Below are 20,558 nucleotides of genomic sequence, written 5' to 3'. Positions count from 1 at the left end.
TGATTTAGTTTGCAAAAGTGTATAACAGCAGTCAGTACCCACATGACCACTAACAAGTACAAGGATAGACAGTTACCAGCAGAATGGCAGCTTCTGAAATTATATTATACTGTTTTTGTTTCATCAAGGGAGCTCTACCATACTTCAGACATATAACAAAATAAAATTATAGTGCATGACATATTATTTTTAAGTATTTTATCCAAATGAATTACCAAATTTCAGTTAATGGCAGCTTTAGAGTCTTATTCCATTTGTTATTAAAAATAAATGCTAAGTGGCAGAGTTTAACAACTGTCATTGTTAGACTTTCTTACGGTTCTTCTGTGAAGTAACTTTTCAAGTTGCAGTGGCAATGTGACAACCCCTGAAAAGGTTAATACCTTTGTTTTGTACTATGAGTCAGCATCTCTCCCTTATGTTTTTGCACAAGGTTGCTCATTCCAAAAGATGCAAACAAGCCATGTGAAAGTCCACTCCCGTCACAGGACCCAAATATTGATTTACAAATGTATTATTTGTTAAATGGGGTAGATCGCTGGTCCTGATGGAACATTTTCAGACACAGCCCAAGACATATGTTGTGTAACAGTAGTAATATTAAAAAAATGTACAAGTGCAAACACCGAACATGCACTTTATACAATGACAATGTTGCTGAGCATTAGAAAAAGCAAAACAGCGATAATACTCACATGCAAAACAAAGATGTCTTGGAATTACCAGAGTAAGTCAGCACATAATGTTTGGTTTCTCACTGCAGCATAGTAAAAATATTTTCCAAAGGTTTGAAAACAATTAATTCAGAATTCAACTGCCCTTTTTTTCTTGCTTTTAGGAAAACAGCAAAAAAGGCTAATTTGACTTTCAGCTTAGCATTCTCAATAGAGTTTTATTGGACAGATAAAACCAAAAACTCAGGTAAATCCAGTAATGGAAGAAATACCACAATACCAAACTTCCACAATGCCAGCCGCTACTACAAAATTCTTTTCTCTCCATCCTTTATTAAGAAACGCAATAAAAAGCATAAAACACATTCAAGGTTAAGTACTTTCGTCATTTGATAAAGATATCTTCAGAACCCTTAATGGAACCATAAAGAGCTACATTTAAAATTATGAATGAGCAACACACACCCCCAAACTTGACCAGTCACCTCATTCCTATACTAGATGCCACAACAGTTTTGGGTTACAGTTGTAGATACAAAATAACACTCCATTCTAAACTAAATGAACCCTGTTACAATTTGAAAAATTAATAAATGATTATTAATATAAAAAATAAAAATAAAAATAAGAAACACGTCTTGCTCATTCATAATATTAAATGTAGCTCTTTATGGTTCCATTCAAGGTTCTGAAGATATCTTTATCAAGTAACGAAATTACTTAACCTTCAATGTGTTATATACACTTGCATTTTATGCTTTTTATTGTATTTCTTAATAAAGGACGAGAGAGAAGAATTTTGCAGTAGCGGCAACAGTATGAACAGCAGTGGGCTCAGAAATGAACCCTGGTGCACATTCACTCCCACTGGGAACTCCTCTGTAAGACCAAACACTGTTTATACTTGAGTCATTGGGTACATAGCTTGCACTAATTCAACTAATGTTTCTGGGACACTGAACCATTGCAGGACTGCCCAAATGATCTCTTTTGGGACCTTGTCATGTTCTTTCTCCAAGCTTAGGAATGCCCAGTTGGACTCTTTCCTCATTTCTAACTTCTTCTCAACTATCTGTCTCACTGCAACCATCAGATCAGTTGTGCTGCATCCTGATCTGAACCTAAACTGCTCATCTCTCATCTTACTTTCTATTACTCTACATATTCATTTTTAATTCACCATCTAAAGAACCTTCATGCAATGTGACAGAAGTCTGATACTTCTATACTGCCCACAGTTGTCAATGTCCCCTTTGTTCTTGGGGGACATTCATAACTGTGGATAGTATAGAGATATCAAACTCCTGTCTTCTTTCTGTCTCTCCCATATCTTCTTCACCAGATCATCTTCTGCTTTCTTGCATGTGTCCAAATCACCATGATCTGTTCTCTTTGATCTTCTCTATAACTGGAGCTACTCTGTCTTTTACTCTGATGTTCTCATTTCTTCATCTGTCCTGTAGTGTGCTTCCCACCACCAAGTCTCAGACACTGCATCTCCATCATCATCAACTGCTCTGCCTTCACTGCCTTTGTTTCTTTATCATATAATAGTATCTGATGCACCACTGCTTGGTACACATTACTTTAAAGCTTATTTGGCATTCTTCTGTCACATATTACCCGACTCCCTGTGCCATTTCACTGCAGCCCCTCTGATTCTAGCTTTGACTTACTCATTCAGAATTCCATTTTCCTCAACCACCTCGCCCAGATATTTGAAGCTAATAACTCCTTCCACTATTTTCCCTTCTATCTCAGTTTTAATCTTCTTCTGATTTCCCACTTTTGCTGCCATGACAACGGTTTTGTCTGTAGGCAGTTTCATCCCGTGTGTTCAGTTTTGCATTCCATTCCCCTGTCATTTGCTGAAATTCTTGTTCAGAGCTTCTTTATAATGTCACACCATCTTCATACAGTAGCTTTGTTGATCTGTCCCTTCCAACTTGCTTGCTAATGCAGTCAGTTACCAGCATGAACAGCAGTAGGGTCAGAGCTGAACCCTGATGTACACCCACTTTGGCTGAGAACTTCTCTGTAAGTCAGGATAGTGTTTGTACTTTTGTCATTGGGTTCTTGTACACAGCCTGCACTAAATCTACACATGATTCTGGAACTTCAAAACCATTGCAGGACTACCCAAATCAACTTTCTTGGGACCTTGTCATATGCTTTCTCCAAGTCTAGGAATGCACACTTGGAGTCTTTCCTCATCTCTAGCTTTTTCTAAACTATCTGTCTCACTGCAAATTTTGAGTGAGTTGTTCTGTATCCTGATCTGAATCTGACCTACTCATCTCCTATATTACTTTCTACTGCTCTGTGTATTCATTTATCAATCATCCTCGCCAGCACTTTCAGGCAGTGTGACAGGGGTTTCATATCCACATACTGCCCACAGTTGTAAATGTTCCCTTTATTCTTGTACATTGGCACTAGAATGCTTGTTCTTCAGCCATCTGGGATACACCAAGGGGAAAAAAGTCATCGACAAGCTGAGAACCTCAAAAAAGCTCATGAGCAAAAATAAATAAAGTACTGTTTTAAGGATTTTCCTCGCTTACCTCACCACTGATATAGCTTTGGTAACCTCTGCCAGGAGAGGAACGTGTCAGCTTTTCAGTGACTAATACTGGGGGTCCCAATACTGACAACAGGTTACACGGAAAACCCATTTCAGCAAACCTCCACATTACCAACCACTGAGTTAGTATATATTGTTTTGGAGGGTGTAGCTTCCCCCTACAAAAGCTCTCAGTTTTCCAGAAAGATGGAATTTGTAGTAACCTTATTTGCAGTCATCTCTAACCATGTGTAGATATCAGGAATTATACAATACAAGAAACGGGTTCCTATTACGTGATCGAATTGCTGAAACTTCGAACGTTAAAACATCGAACTCTGTTTGATATCTGTTTAGACGTTTTAGCCTACCTTTTTAAATAATTTGTAAATACTTCATTGTCATAAATAACCTGCATTCATGTTTTCTTGTTTTTGGAAATGAATAAAAATATTTACAAAAAAAAAAAAAAACATCAAACTCACTTGTTCGAAGTTTCAGCAATTCGAACTAAACAAAAAAAAGCAAACAGTTAAATAACTGTTGTAAGCAGGGGAGCAAGCCCCCTGCACCCCCCCACACCCCCCACTGTTTAAATATACCAACTCCGAGATTGCACTATAATGTGGAAAGGGAATATTTCCCTTTACTGCACTGTAGTGCGATCTCAGAGTTGGTATATTTAGAGAGTGGGGGTGGGGGGTGCAGGGGGGCTTGCCCCCTGCTTAAAACAGTTTGTATTTTTTTAATGTGTTCGAAATTTTGAAACTTCGAACATACAGGTTCGATCTTGTAGTGTTCGAAGTTTCAAGATTTCGATCACGTAATAGGAACCCAAAAGAAACTTAGCATATAAAAATGTCCATGCTGATTGGACATACAAGTCAGCATGCACATTGTAAATCACGCATTCTCCACACAAAAAAAGTTCAGCGAAAAAAAGTAATTTTCACAGCAAATATAAATACAGACTCCAAGCTGTAAAAACTGCTTTTTCATGTCAGATACCTTGGGATCTTTTTACATCCACCTGAACTACCATCAACTCAAGCAGAAGGGGCCTCAATTTAATGTCTTATCCGAAGGATGGTACTTACCTGCTATGACACTAACAGCTCCACTCCTACCATAGGAATGAATTGCTGTACATCATCAAAAGACAGTGTACGCCTTCTTTCATTAGTTCTCCAAACAGCAAGGTAAGGCAATTATTTGAATCACTTGATCTGGCTATTTGCAATTCCACTGAAGAGTTCTGGAAACATAGACATGGCTAGCAAGCAGTTTGCTGTGTAAAGCACTAATTTTGTTGACAGAAACAAAAAAATATGAGATTTCAGTGATACAGACAAAGGTAATGTGATACCACACTCATGTGATAAGTACATTTTCCACTTGCAGTGCATAATGTTGTCTATAATTCTATACTAAATGAAGCTATTTATTAACTTCAAGGTCACACCACATTAGGAAAGGGGATAAAAGGGGCTCTTTTAGGCCAACTTTTGCTGAGATGGGATTTTGACCTAATAGGTTTTGCTGGTCTGGAATGTAACACTATTAGTTATAAAACGCTATGTCATCTAATTTGTATTTCTAATTGCCTTTCTTAATATGTCAATGAGGTACTTACTTATTATCCCAACCACACATTCACTGTGGTAGCTGTAAGTACGCTTCCGAACTTGAACATGCTAGACGAGTGGAGAGAAAGTGTACTTACAGCTACCGCAATGAATGTGCGATAGAACAATTACACAGTGACTGATACGGTTGAAAAGAATCAGTGTCACTGTTTATTTATTTATGGTAATGACAGTGGTTTTCATAAGGTCATCTGGGTAATTTAACTCTGTGAAGTGGAAGGTAAGAAAACCTGACACTTTGCTAGCTCGTGTTTGTATTGTCATTTCCACTTGCGTAATGTCTTCACTTTCACTTAGGGTTACCACCTGTCCCACTTTGCGAGGGGCAGTCCCTCTTTGGGCAGTTGTGTCCTGCAAAAAATTTGAAAAAATGGCAAATGTCCTGAGATTTTAGGACAAAAATGTCTCCTATATTTTCTTTAATAGTTGCATGAAACAGTTATTTTCTATCTGAAACACCTAAATGTTATAAGAAACAGAATAAGCAACTCAAATGCTACAAGAACAAGCTTTTATTCTGCCAAAAAAGTGAAGTTCTGTCCTTTGTACTGGCCGTGGGTATGTTTTGCCCTACAAAATCTGACGTTTCTGCAAAAAATGTCCCACTTTGAGCATTTGAAAAGGTGGCAACCCTACTTTCACTAGATGTTAAAAAAGAGGACCGTTGTGTCAATTGTCAGGACTAGCCTGAGTGATGGTATTACTGTTAAACTGACGGGTGTGCCTCAGCAATGACATTAGTGTAAGTTGGGGAAAAATGTGCAGACGGTGGATCAATGGTCCATTGTCAGTCAGGAGGTGCTATTAACTAATGATGAAAATAAAGCAAGTGGAGTACAAGTCCTTCCTTCTAAGAAAACTTTGCACAGTTTTGGGTCTGCTCACACTGCCTCATCTGACTGATTGTGATTGACAGGTAATTTAGCCCATGTACGCACCCCTGCTGAAAAGATGCATTTAGTTTAAGGCATTAAAAACAATGTATCCTGTGAATATTCTGAAGGCCGACTTAATTTTAGTGAAAATCTAGCATTTCTTTGAGGTTTTCTAGTTCCTAATATGTAACTTGAATGTGAAGGAGAAAAACAAAAGTTTCCATGTAGATGGTATTCTTTCAACCGTTTCTGAACATATTATTGCAACCACGTATTGTCAGCATTCATGGCATTCTCGGCAGCACGTTATTTCACTGAGAATAGAATGTTGCCCAGAATGCCGCGAATGCTGACAATGTGTGGTTGCGATAATACGTAAGTACCGTCAGTGATTCTTATGTATGATGCCTGCAACAATATCAACACTCCGCAAAGTTTTAGTCTTCAGGTTTCTTCTTTCAGCAATAATGTCATATTATCTACTGCTTTAAATGTGACGGGAAAATCAACAGACTGAAGTCTTTCAGCTTGGATAATATTTTATGTTCGACCATGCTTGATGATGCAAGGAAGTCAACTGGAGGAAAATTTCTTCCACTTCACTGCTCTTGCCAGGAACACACCAAGGTTCTCTGGATGACAGCATTTCATATATTTATAGTACGTATGTAAAACAATGCCAGCAAATATGAATTCTGGGAACTGGAAAATGAGAGGAGTGAAACAAGATCAGCAAAAAATAAAATCTAGTTATGGGATTACCTTAACAGCACTGCACGTCCAAGTGCTCCAACAGCAATATCCGTTAAATTGTCATCGGTCAGATCCATGATACCATGGACAGACTGCCCGAAGTACTTTAAGGTACTGGAAATCTGTGCTCCTTTTATATGCTGTAATCAAAAAGATTATATTGATCAGTATTTATATCTGTGACATGCTACATCACATAAAAATGACTTTCTGCTGCTTTAAGTTTTAAAACATTTGCTGACTCACTATTTTGAAAGCTTACAAAGTTTCCTAGTGTTTAAATAAAAGTGCTAATACTGCTTCTGCCAATTTCTCAATTTGGCCAGTGTTAAATATATTCTTTGCCAGTGTTAAATATATTCTTTGCCAGTGTGTGTATTACAAGGCAAAGGCTCAGTGAGGTAGTGTGCAGACTTTACAACACAGCACATCTGCTCTCCCTCAGTGTTAGAGTTGGCACAGGGCAACTACACCCCCCACCCCGATTTCTGTATTCTTGCTTCTGGGGCCCACATTCTGATTTAATTTAGCCTCTTCCCTCTATTCTGTCTGCACTTCCACCTAGCATCCCCTTTATAAAGAAATATCTCCTAACAGCGAGGATGCTAACATGATCTTCTTAAAATATGATACAATCCACTGTTGCCATGCAGTGTATACTACATTCAATCAGCTCAGTGCTGCTGTGTATCGAATACCGCCCCCCTACCTAGTGATTAAAACTCACCTTATCAATAACATATACTATCAAAATAAAATCTTTAGTGACCAGGTAATGAAACCGTATCGCTAAATTCAGATACACTTTGTCTGAATAGTGGTAGAGTTATAGGGACTTTTTCCCCTAAGGTAAGGCATTGGGTTTAGGGGCAGGGGCAAGATTAGGGTTAGGGTTAGCACACATTATTAATGTGATATAGGAGGATTAAGAAAATATTTGGTATATTTCAGCAACTAATCTAATTTTTTTTGGTGCTTTATTCATTTTTTTTCTCATTTATTTCTAACATAATTAGTTTTAGGATAGATTTAATATTTCCTTTTGACAGCATATTTTATATATTATTAATTTAAAAAACAGTATAAACAGGTTTCAGATATCTCCTTCTTTCTTTCCCTGTAAGTATTTTTGAAATATTTTTTCACTACAAATAAAATACATTCAAGGTCTATTAACTTTGCTTCCTCCTACATTCTGAATGCACGGTATCTTATTTAAATATAATCTTAGATGTAGTTGTCTGGCAGTTGGTGTAGAGGATTAAGAAGCTGTTGATGAACAGCTTCCTGTGGTCCAGTGCTTAAGGGTTTGATTTCCATAGCCTCCCTTGCCTAAGTGTGCGATTCTGAGCAAATCACTTATCCAGGTAGTGCTCCTGGACTGAGTCTAAAAAGGGCCTATGGAGATCAGTGCTCTACAATGCTAAACAAATAAAATAAGTAAAACCTATGGAGACTTTCAGGAGGTTTGGCAAATGATATTAATGTACCTTCTCTGTATTGTAACTTTATGACTTAATATTTATTGATTTTTTTTAAATTTAAAGTCAACTAAAATAACAGGCAAATTCTAACCAACAAAGTTACCTTTAATTAACAAGACTGAATACTTTCGTCTATTCAGCATACAGACTTCTTCAGAATCAATAATTGCAGCAAAACATACTTCCTTATATACTGAACAGCCATATGATGTGTTATATAAATGTAACTAATTACTTAATATTCATTTGCTTATATTTCAACATACAGGCTACAGAGATATTGTCATAAATACCTGGTGGTTGGTCAGCATTCAAATATATTTGCCAAAATAGCTCCCTCTTTAGTAACAAATTTGTCCAGTCCCCACCTTTGGGGTTTCATTTAACCTTTTCCAGAATGAAAACATGAACTTATTATAATCAGGGCATACTTTTGCATGTCTAGCTAAGGCATTGTTCTTATCCTGCTTTTTAATAGTACAAATATGCTGATAAATCTTTACTTTGAGACCTTTCTCAAATTTTCCTATATAAAACATAGAACAGGATAAACAGGTTGCTACATATACCACACCCCTTTGTGGTGTAATTGCACCAAGTTTTGCAAGACAGTATTGTAGGTTTATCTCCAACAGACACAAAAGTGCCTGAATTAATAAACCAACATTGTTTGCATGCCCCAACACTTAAACATGCCAGGTACACTAAGTTTTTTTTCAAACATGGGTGTCGTTGATTTGAAAAATTGTTTCAAATTACAACCAGATTTAAAAACAAACTGGGGTCCTAAGCCAAGTCTGTTACCTGTTCCCCGTTCAGTGTTATAATAGGCCAATGTTTAATAATATCTTGTATTGCCTTCACATCACTGGAAAATCCTAGGTGAGTGTCTTAGAGTTTTGTGATTCTGTGCTCTCCTCTTTTTCTATTCATGCCCCACAAAAATATAGATGCAAAAACAGTAGGTCTCCTAGAATTCAAGATTAGATATAGAAAGATGGCTTCCCCATTTTTATTTTGTAATTTATCAAAATGTAAATATTGCAATTCAATCCAACTTTACCCTATTCATTCATTTTAATAAGACATAAAGAAATCATTTTTCTATATAAGTATACCTTAAGGGAATCCAATACAGCTGACCCAGTCTTTATCCCATTCATTCATTCTAATATATCACAAATAAAACAAACTTTTCTCTTTATCTCATTCATTCATTCTAATATATCACAAATAAAACAAACTTTTCTATGTACCTATGCCTTAAAAGAATTCAAAAGAGTAGTGTTTATTTCTTTATTATACTTCTTATTAGTCCTTTCAATCTCTTTATTTAAAATATTGTTACATTCTTTAAACGTACTTCTATATGATGGCTGATATTCTATGATTAATTTTCAATTTAAAACTAGTACCATTATGGTCAGATTTGTGTTGTGTCTTTCGGCTTTTCCGGTTAGGGGTCGCCACAGCGAAACTCCGGTCCGCTAATGATTGGCAGTAGATTTTTACATGCCGAGTTGCCAGCTCTGACGCACAACCTTCAACAAAGGTACACCCATTCACGCATGTCTCCACACAGAAGACGCTCTAGCTGAGAATCAAACAGGACAACATCTTATTTTGAGGCGACAACGCTACCGCAGCACCACCTCCACAGTATACCATTATGGTCAGATAAAGGTCATAAATTACTTTAATTGAATGAATCTCAGACCTCACATCATTATAAACAATCCAATCAATACAGGTTTTAAGTCCAAAGTTATAAGAACAGTGAGTGAAAAAAATAAACTTGATTCTGCAAAATCATTTAAGTATTTTAAATTAGCACAGATTTTTCAATGCTTTAGCAGAAGCTGAAAATCTGTTTTGTATATTAGCACTATTGCTACTTTCCTTGTTAACCGCACAAATAAAATCTATAACAAATAGTAGATTGTCTTTTGTATTATATGATATTTTCCAATATTTTTGCAAATGTTGCTCCATGTCCCAGAGCCAATTCTGTTCTGATATTCATTTACTACCACTCAAGACATTCTTTTGGTGTCCCATAAGAATAGATAGTCTTTGTTATAATAAAACAATTTTTTTGTTTTTACTTTGTAGGAGTAATGTAGGACTATATAATCTTTAGAAAAACAACATCTGACTTATTGGTTCTAAGGTATTTATTTAACCTACCCTCTTTTACAGGCACTATTTGAGCCACTGATATTCAAACATATATCTGAAAGTGCGAATATTAAAAAAAAGAATATTTCATCATCCTTGAAGTCTGTGTAGTAAGCAGAACAAGCTTCATATAACACACATAATACTAACAGATAAAATATGTACGTCTTAAATTACAGAATTCTGAAAACATTCATACATTTAAAGATACACCATAAGACAAAAACACTAACCTTATCATGGAATCCAGAGATAACTAGCCCAACTGGGTCATCCCAAACAAACTACCCACTAACCTAATGAAGCTATCTCTAACAATTTTGGATGTCTGCCTCCTGATGCATCTGCAAAGAATTTTGAGTAAACTAAATTAAATAAACCTTATTTTCAAATATAACAAAAAATGTAAAGAGTGAGAATAATGCACATTTCAGGGCTAAAATTTTTAATAAAATATAAAAATATTTTAATAAAATATAATAATTTTAATATAATAATTTTAATAAAATAAAATATAAAAATAGTAAAAGCTGGTGAGCATTTTCACAACATAAACAGTTACTTCATTTAATATTACACTTTAGTGACACATTTAAATTAGACAGTGTCACCAATCATAGGAGGCATAACAAAGCACTATAACCAATCATATTACATATTTACTATCCATCTAATGGCCATTCAGAGAAAATGCAAGGTAAAACATTACCAACAATGATAGGTGGCTTAATATAACATTGTAACCAATCTCACTATACATTTGTTAACCATTCAGTGGCACTTAGAACATAGCAATATAGCCACTCAGAGTACACCTAGTGTATTATAGCCAACTGTATATGTTCCTTTAGAATGAATTTTCTACCAATCATAAATACACGAGAAAAACAATATAACCAATCATATTACAAGGTTACTAGGCAAAATACAGCCATTCAGGCTTTAATTAATGTAGTGTTGTAGCCAATTATGTTTCACAATTAAAAACTTAAGAGTATAATGGCCAAACTAATCAAACAATGCAAACTAAAATAATACAGTTAATAGCAGTTGCATATCAGTTGGCCTTTGGTTTCTCCTCACAATAAACACTCCCTTCTAACATATTTCTATACTATTCAAGAAATATGTATATTTAATGCTAAAGATGAAAACTCAGCTCAGCCTAAAATCAAACCCAGGCCTCTTACACAAAAGTTAAAAAGTCTATCACTAGACCATTTCTACATAGTTGTATTTCAATTTCATAGCTCCCTAGCTTTTAAAAATTATTTCAAAGGGACTTTACTATTCAAACCCTTACCCCTATCCACTCTAAGTTTAATAATCCAACGTGCTTCAGCACTTTCAGTTCAATTTCGAATATCACCTTGTCTAATGTTTACTTTGATAACCTCTAAAACATTAAACATAAAGAAGTAAGTTTCATCAGTGTCAAGAATATGTTTGGACAATGCATTAGTAGTAGAATTAATCCTTATCTGATACAAATGTTTGCTGTTACGATCTTTTAACAGTCTATCCGTTTTACCAATGTAAAATGACCCACATACCTTGCAGGCAGCAAAATAAGCTACATGACAGGTTTAACAACTCTCCGGTACTCTGAAATTATATACTTGACCATTATCAGGATGCACAAATGCATTAGTGGTAGACCACACAGCCTACCTGGACCTCGCAAAAGCCTTAGAAACAATACCCCACTCGGGCATTATAGATAAGCTCACCAGCTTAAATATAAACCCCTATGTCACTAGATGGATTACAAACTGGCTCAAGGACAGAACCCACATGGTTAGAATTGCTGGAGCCATGTCAGACTCCAAACCAGTTACAAGTGGTGTCCCACAAGGCTCAGTCCTGGGACCTCTCTTGTTCGGTATATATTTCTTGGAGGTACATGCCAATACGGAAGGACTGTGGATGACCAAGTTCGCAGATGACTGTAAACTGGGCGCCATAATCGACTCTCCAGCCAACACAAGCATCCTCCAAAAGGGCCTCATAGAAACAGACAACTGGTGCCAGAGCCATGGCCTCAAGCTAAATGCCAAAAAGTGTATAGTCATCCCCTTTGGCAAAAACAAAGTGCCCACAAATTACCACATAGGTGGTGATCCATTAAGTACAGAAGAAGTAATTAGGGACCTGGGGACCCAAGTTGATAGCAATCTCTCATTTGACAACCACGTGGCCAAAGTGGTTAGAAAAACATTTTATATAGCCCACCTAATCATGAAGGGATTCACATCTAGATCAGGGGAGATCATCATGCCTCTTTACTCATCCCTCATCAGGCCCATAATTGAGTACAATGCCCCTTTTGGGATGTACCTTACCAGACACCTGCAGCAACTGGAAAGACCCCAAAAGTACCTTAGCAAGAGGATCAAAGGGCTCAAACAGATGCCATATGCTGCCCGGTTAAAGAAACTCCAGCTCTACTCAGTGGCATACCGCCTGTTCAGAGGCGATCTGTGCCTGACGTATAAAGCCATGTCCAACCCGGAATTAATGGACATGCTGCACCTCAGAAAATCAAAATCCCATCGAGCTATGCGCTCGAGAGACTTGAACCTCAGCACTGAAATAAATAGGACATGCTGGAGGGATAGATTCATAACCCAGAGGCTCCCTTCACTCTGGAATAAAATCCCAGTCCAGGTTAGGCAGAGTCCCTCATTGACTCTCTTCAAGAGGAATCTTGATGAGTGGATGGGAGATCGTAGGTTTACCCCGGGTATCACTTCTGTGTCACTGTTAGACAGAGGCACAGTATACTAACCTCGAAAAAGGGCATAGCAAAATAAATTTAAAATGGGTGGCTAAAGCCAAACACATTCTGGCTAGGCTTATAAATGCCCTAGGGCAGATAGCCTAGTATGAACCTATGAACCTATATAAACAGACAGCAACTACAGGCATTAGAGGGAATAGTACCCTGTTCCATATTAGTAAGACCATTATAGGCAGTATCTTTGTAGTAAGATAGCATACTCTTAATGTTCCTTTTATTTTTAATATCTAAACCTAGGGGTCTCTCCAATCACATTCTTAAGTGTTGGATATTTCAAATATCTCATAACTTCTCATAACTATTCTTTATTACTAGATCGATGAATAATTAAAAATTACTAATTTTTGTAATAGTGGGAGGTTTTATAGGAAAGTGATAATGTAGCATGTAAATATAAAAGAAGGAAGGTAAAACAAACGCACACATGCGCACACACACACACACACACACACACACACACACACACACACACACACACACACACAGACACCATAATTATTTCATTAATTTCATATCCGTAATAGTGCTCGACATAAAATAAACATACATAGTTTCTTCCTACATCATACTTGCCTCTTAGAGAATCGTTCTATATAAACAGCAATATACAGTTGGCTATGGCATAAGGACAAGTATGCACCTCATAATTATTTTATTCCATTAACTTTTATATCTATTACAACCAATACTCATTTGTTTCCTCCAATTTAAGGTTTGATTCCTATAAAGGAAGATTCTTATACATAAATTCAAAATGCATAGTAACTTTTGCACCTTTGGCATCACTTTATTAACCTTTATACTCCTATATTAACATACAAAAGGAAAAGTTGAGAAATTGCTACTCTAATTATATATAACGGGTAATTAAAACTTTACTTTTATTTTTTGATTGTTATTATCTCTGACAGGTTCATCCATTGATCAGGCTTTATCTCTTGTATCATTTCAAATTCCTATACTCTTTTTTTTCTGCTGTGTGTGTATATTTCTGGTGAATCAGCAACAGTTTATTGTTTAACTGTGAACAAAGCCTTAAACTATCCATATCCTAATCTCTGCCAATGGCTGCAATGCCATTATGTTGTTACGGTGAAATCAGGTTGCTAGGGCAATGTTTCCCTTAGCACAAGATGGCTGCTTAAAGGCACCTCATAGTTTAGTTCAGCATGCTGGAGTCCTTAATTTATTATTCAACAAGTCTCCCTCAGGAGCTCCCTTTCTCTGCCATAGCTAATGATAACCAGAATCCAGGCAGTTTGGTGCAGGTTAACATGAAGCTGTTTAGTGCACTTTCAGAATCTGGCCTCTGAAAAGGAGATTATTAAGTATTGCAACTGATGCTAGCAGCAGGTCAGTAAGGATGGGTAAGTATGAACAATTATAAATCAACACTGTGTGAGGCATGCTAGTCAGAATACAATGTTATCTCAGTATGTTTATATTTATATGCATTAATATTTTTATTGAGAGGACTCATTCATGCTTGAGATCAGCTGCTTTGCTCTGGGTCATGCAATATGCAGTGATAAGAAATAAACCCAGGTCTTCAGCGTTGCAGCCCACAACTACAACCATTCTGTTATGCTTTTTCATTGTTTCATCTCTCATTGTACTCCTTACTGCAAATGCTTTCTTAATGTACGCTGACCTCAGCTATCAACAGTTCATTTTTGACAAGGAAATGTTTCATACCATTATGGATCACCAAGGGTCAGTAGGCAGCAGCACTGGCAATGATTTACTTATAAGGAATGTATTCTGTGGATACAGTTAACTTTTTTTTTTACTGCAAATTCTGCTTTATTATCCTGTGTCTGTCATTAAGACTCAACACCATTTACCTAGCCTTATTAATGTTAAGCAGCCATACAGGCTCATATAAATTATCCAAATATGATGCAACTGTTAAGTTTTCATGTGCTTTTTTTACATAAATTCTGTCATCCTCAGAGTTTACACCATGGCAAAGATAAGTCCACTTTAACACCATCAACTCACTGATAACACCTTACACGATTATAGTTTTTTAGTCCTAAACTGCAAAATCTACTGATCATATTAAAAATTACATATGCTGTACTTTTTTACTTAAAAGTTCAACTTAATTCCATATTGAGAAACTCAAATAATGATGATACTTATAAAGTGTTGGAAGAATGCTATTATTAAGTTACATTTTAAATAGGGAAATGTTTATAGCAAAACCCTAGGAGGCTAAATGTTTTGAATCAGTTTTCTGCCTCATACCTTTACTATTTACATTACCATATATTACCCAGACTACAGTGTGGTAGTGCAGGTATAATTGATCTTTTGTATTTTGCACTAACCTGACTGTATTCTGAATTGATTCCATCTTTTTGTCCATGAAACAGGTAAATGCTGCCATGGTGGTTGTTCTCCAGTGGGGCCCCAACTACAACATCTGCAATGTTGTCACCGTTAATGTCCATAATGTCTGTTATTGAAGCACCAAACCGACCAAAAGGATCGCCTGCTTTTCCCTGTAGCTCTCCATCACAAGAAAATGCTTCCTTCCATAAGAGATTAAGCAAAGACAATACGGTATGTCAGTAATATGTTAGTTAAACCATACAAATTTCAGCAGTCAGAAACAGCAGGCATTCTTTGAAACAGTAAGTGGGTAAACTGTGGAAATGCAGTACCGCTGACTGAGACACATGTAATCCAGCACTAAGTTTCCATTTTAACAACAATGAAAACAGATCCATATTCTCACAGGCCTGAGACAGCTGCAACAAAGCACCATATTATACCAATATAAACAATGTTTGGTAAAAAAGCAGAATTATTATTTAGTTATTATTTTATTTTATGTTACATTTGTTTACCTAAAGGTCCAACTGGACAAAATGTGCTTTTTCAGCAAATGCCCAGGGAGAACCAGAAAAAGAAGTTATGTCTTAACATAATGTTCCATCTGTGTTGTTGATCTTTGTTCAGTCATTACTGTTGGGTTTCAGTTCCATCCTTGGAACCAAGCTGGCCAATATCAAGCTTGCATCAGCCAAAAAACTTTCGATCCAAGGTCCTACCTAGAATGCTCTGCTCCCTGTTACCTAAGATCAAGTTTGCAAGTTGATAGATAAAAGTAGAGGCTACCTCTGGTCATAACAGACCTACATGAAAGGAGTACATGAGATCAACCAAGAACCTTCGGAAGGGGGACGGAGGGTGGGAAGTAATGACTGAAGGAAGATCAACAACACAGATGGAACGTTATGGTAAGACATAACTTCTTTATCTGATGTTGTTAATCTTTGTTCATTCCTTACTGTTGGGACAGAGTCCCCAGCTACCTGTATTCCTGGGTGGCCCTCATGGAAGGACATTCCTGAGCACCATGGAGCCAAAGGAAGCTCTACCTCTGGAGGCCAAGTCCAGTTTGTAATGAAGAATAAAGGTATGAGGTTTGGCCCAAGTTGCAGCTGAGCAAATATCATTGAGGGAAGCCTTAGCATGGAAAGCTGCTGAAGTTGCCATAGACCTTGTAGAATGTGCTTTGACTCTATGAGACAAGCTGAGATTGTTTTTATTGTAGATAAAGGTGATACAATTTCTCAACCATGAAGCCAATGTGACTTTTGATACAGGATGACCCCGTCTAGGTCCAGAGAAGGCCGGAAACAGTTGGTCCTATTTATGGGTAGATTTTGTTCTGTCCAGATAAAATCTTAATTGCCTATGAACATCCAAGAAGTGCAGGCAATACTCTCCCTTGTTAGAATGGTTAGGGAAGAACACTGGAAGGTCAATAGACTGGTTGATAGTTCGCTCTGACACCACTTCTGGTAAAAAGGAAGAAATGGTTCTCAGTGATACCCTATCCTTATGGAAGATAAAATAGGTAGGTTTGATGCATAAGGCTTGAATTTCTGACAATCACCTGGCTGATGTGATTGCAATCAGAAACAAAGTTTTCCAAGAGAGGTATTTTACATCACAAGAAGACGCAAGTTCAAAGGGTGGAGCTGTTAGAGCTTGCAAGACCAAAGGCAAATCCCAAGGTTGTACAGGTTCTTTAAAGGGAGGTTTTAGGTGGATAACCCCTTTCAAGAAAGTCTTACAGAGTCTGTTTGACATAAGTGAAGAATCCTGACAACCAATATAAAAATTCGAGATGGCAGCTAAATGCACACGGACAGTAGAGGCAGACACCCCAGAGTGGAAAAGATGTGATAAGTAATCCAATACCACTGAAACTGGGGCTGACAAGGGGTCTATTTGTTTATGTGCTGCCCACCTCTTCCATTTGTTGAGATAGAGTAGTCTGGCGGACGATTTATGAGATGCTATAAGAATATTTCGCACTGGGGATGAAAGATTTTCATGCCTGGCAATCATTGGAAGTGGAGAAACCAAGCCGTCAGTTTCAGGGCTGTTAGACTGGGGTGAATCAGACTCTGTGGATGGGAGATCAACTTTGGGGATGGATTGAGAATCCACGGTTGATCTAGCAGGTGAGGCCAGAGGAAGGGAAACCAGACTTGTCGAGGCCAATATAGAGCAATGAGGATCACTTTACTCTTTAACTGTCGTGCTTTCTTTAGAAATTGGGAAATGAGGGGAAGAGGAGGATAGGCATAAAGAAGACCCAAGGGCCAAGCGTGGACTAGAGCGTCCTTTGGTGACTGTCCCCGAGGGGGGATCAGGGCAAAGTAGTTGCTGCACTTGTAGTTGGTTGGGGAGGCAAATAGGTCGCAGCAAGGCTGGCCCCAGCGGTTGATTATTTTTGCTGCTATCATAGGATTGAGGGACTACTCGTGAGGTTGTAGAATACACCTGCTCAATTTGTCTGCTATCATACTGGAGCTCCCGGGAATGTGCGTTGCAATCAGAAAGCAGTTGTGAGCTATCGCCCATTGCCATACTCTCAGGGCCTCTCGGCATAATGGGTAAGATCTGGTGCCCCCTTGTTTGTTGATGTACCAGACCACTGACATGTTGTCTGATTGGATAGCAGTAGTCCCTGATGGAAGAATGGAGTGAAATGCCTGCAACGCTAGAAGCACCGCCCTCAGTTCCAGGACAATGATATGCAAAAGGGCCTCTGTCTCTGACCAGGTGCCTTGGACCAAGTTTCCCTGACATAGCCCCCCCACCCTATCAGCGTCCGTGGTCACCATGGCTATCGGTTGATGGGGGTTGAAAGGGTGAAGCCATTGTTGGGGATTTTGAGACATCCACCAGAGTAAATCCTGCTAGCATCTCTGAGTCACACTTATTTGAAAAGACATAGGATGCTGTGGAGGGTACCACTGAGTGAGAAGTAGCCACTGAAGGAGTCTCGTGGAATCTGGCTAAAGGAACTATGGTAATCGAAGCTGTCATTGACCCCAACAGTTGAAGTACAGATCGAGCTGGGGATTTGTGGTGACACAGCAGTGGTTGAACTTGCTGTCTTATTCTCTGGAGTCTGTGTTCTGGGAGGGATGTTGTGCAGTTTCTCGTGTCCAACAGTACCCCAATGAATTCCAAAGACTGAGTTGGGGTTTTGTTGGATTTCTCCCAGTTTATAGTGATTCCCAGGCTTCAAGCTGTTAGGAGAGTATACTGCAGGGCTTCTTCCAGTAGATGCTTGGTGGGGTGGTGAAGAGCCAGTCATCTAGAGATGGAAACGCCTGGAATCCTTGAAGTTATAAGTGCGCGATAACCACTGCCATGCATTTTGTGAACATTCTGAGGGCTGTAGAGAGACCGAAGGGCAGGGCTCGAAATTTGTAGTGGCTGGCTCCTATATGGAAGCGGAGGTATCTTCTTGAGCATTTGTCCATTTTTATGTGGTAATACGCATCTTGAAGATCTACAGAGCACATCCAATCGTTTTCTTTCAGGAGAGGAAGGATAGACTGAACCATGACCATCTGGAATTTCTCCATTTTTACAAATTTGTTTAGTGTACTGAGATCCAGATTTGGTCTCCAGTCCCATCTTTTTTTGGCACTAAAAAGAACCTTGATTAAAATTCGGATCCTATCTGGTCTGGGGGGACCATCTGGATGGCTCTTTTTTTGTAACAGCTTTTGGATTTCATGTGCTGCTGTTTCTCTTTGACTGGGTGCGACATCGGGTAGTACTCTTGATGAGACTGGGCAAAGATGAAATGGGATGTGATAGCCTCTGGATATAATCCATTGTACCCAAGAATCAGTTATCTTTTGCCAGGTAGTGGGGTACAAGGAGAAACTACCCCCGACCGCTTCCAGAGGTGAGAAATCGGGCAACACTTCAGGAGCACTGATAGGGTTGGCCAGAGAAAGAATCTCTGGAACCCCGGTTTCGCAGACCTCTTCTGCTCCAAAAGGGGCATCTCCCATTGTAGATTCCCTCTGCATCTAGGGGAAAACTTGGCACGTGCATCCCGGAAAGAACCCTGAGATTTCCTGTCCCAGATCTTTCCACTCCTCTGATTTCTGGCATAGAATCGCTGAGGAGTGGAGTGTCTGACACCAACGGCAGATAAGGTCTTGCCATCTTGTTCACACCATGCCAGCGTATCCTTGACTTTAGGGCCAAACAAAGAAGCGGCCTCTATGGGGGCGTTCATGAAGGAAGCTTTAAAGGAGTCCGCAAAGTCACAAAGGTGCATCCAGGCATGTCGTCTAGCGACTATAACTGAGCCTGCAGCTCTAGCCACCCCTTCCATTGCATGGGAAATAAGATGCATGGAAGAGTTGGAAATGGACTCTAGGGTGGCTATCTGAGAAGCCACATTATCAGGGACTTCATAAGAAACTGCTCCTACCAACGTTTCAGAGAGCTGGTTTATAAGATCTCACTGAAGCCTTGTAAAATGTGCCAAATAATTCGAAGACCTTACAGCGAAGGTCAATGAAGCAAACACACACTTCCCTATTCTGTCAATTGCCCAGGACTCCTTGTTGGGCAGATGGACAGTTTGGCTCTCTTCTGCCAAATCCTTCTTAGTAGCAGCTGCCACCACCATAGCATCTACTGGAAGACTTTGTGACCACTGGGGGTGATAATATTTTATCAGGCCTCTTAGGTATTGCATCCATGGTATCAAGCGCCTTCCATGCTCATTGCACGATGAGCTGGATGAGCTCATGGGCATGCGGGGTGACCCAGGAGTTAGGGGGCCGGGCACGAAAAGCCTGAAGGAATACAGATTCCTCAGAGGAAGGATTAGAGGGTTTTCAGTAACCTTTCTAAGGATCTTGAGGATGTTGCCAAAGGAACCTCATCAGAGGGTGACCGTGGGGGACCCTTCCCCGTCATCAAAATCTGTATCTTCAGTGAATGACTCCTCAGTGGAGTCCATGTGCGTCCTCTTGCATGCTGCTTTGCAGGGTGCTTCCTCAGTGGGATGTTCTGGGGAAGACTGCAAAGAGGGTGTCTCCTGAGGAGGAGAGACCTGAGGCTGTTGTGTCTGGTGTCCGGGGGTTGAAGCTTCTGGCAGTTGCATCACAGAGAGGGGAGAGGACTCAGACAAATGAACTTTGCCAGCAGAGGCAAGCGCCCTCTCCATGGCCTGGAAAGCTGGCCTGCGGGACTGAGCATGACAACCTTGGAACCGTAGTCACACCCCGTCCTGTTGAGC

General features: G+C 38.8%; 1 protein-coding gene across 1 annotated transcript in view; it reads right to left on the bottom strand.

The window, feature by feature from the left end:
- Nucleotides 1-20,558, bottom strand: part of LOC122814359 (integrin alpha-X-like) — an 845,034-nt gene that overhangs the window by 40,293 nt on the left and 784,183 nt on the right. The window contains exons 14-15 of the mRNA XM_044086945.1: nucleotides 15,307-15,510; nucleotides 6,521-6,651 (exon numbers count right to left, since the gene is read on the bottom strand). Coding sequence (XP_043942880.1) covers nucleotides 6,521-6,651; nucleotides 15,307-15,510 — 335 coding nt within the window. The remainder of the gene's footprint in view (nucleotides 1-6,520; nucleotides 6,652-15,306; nucleotides 15,511-20,558) is intronic.

This window comes from Protopterus annectens, chromosome 10.part0, assembly GCF_019279795.1.
Source record: "Protopterus annectens isolate FY-2018-M chromosome 10.part0, PAN1.0, whole genome shotgun sequence".
In the NCBI taxonomy this organism is placed as follows: domain Eukaryota; kingdom Metazoa; phylum Chordata; order Ceratodontiformes; family Protopteridae; genus Protopterus; species Protopterus annectens.
The sequence above is the reverse complement of the archived record's forward strand: the minus strand, read 5'-3'. Positions and strand labels throughout refer to the sequence as shown.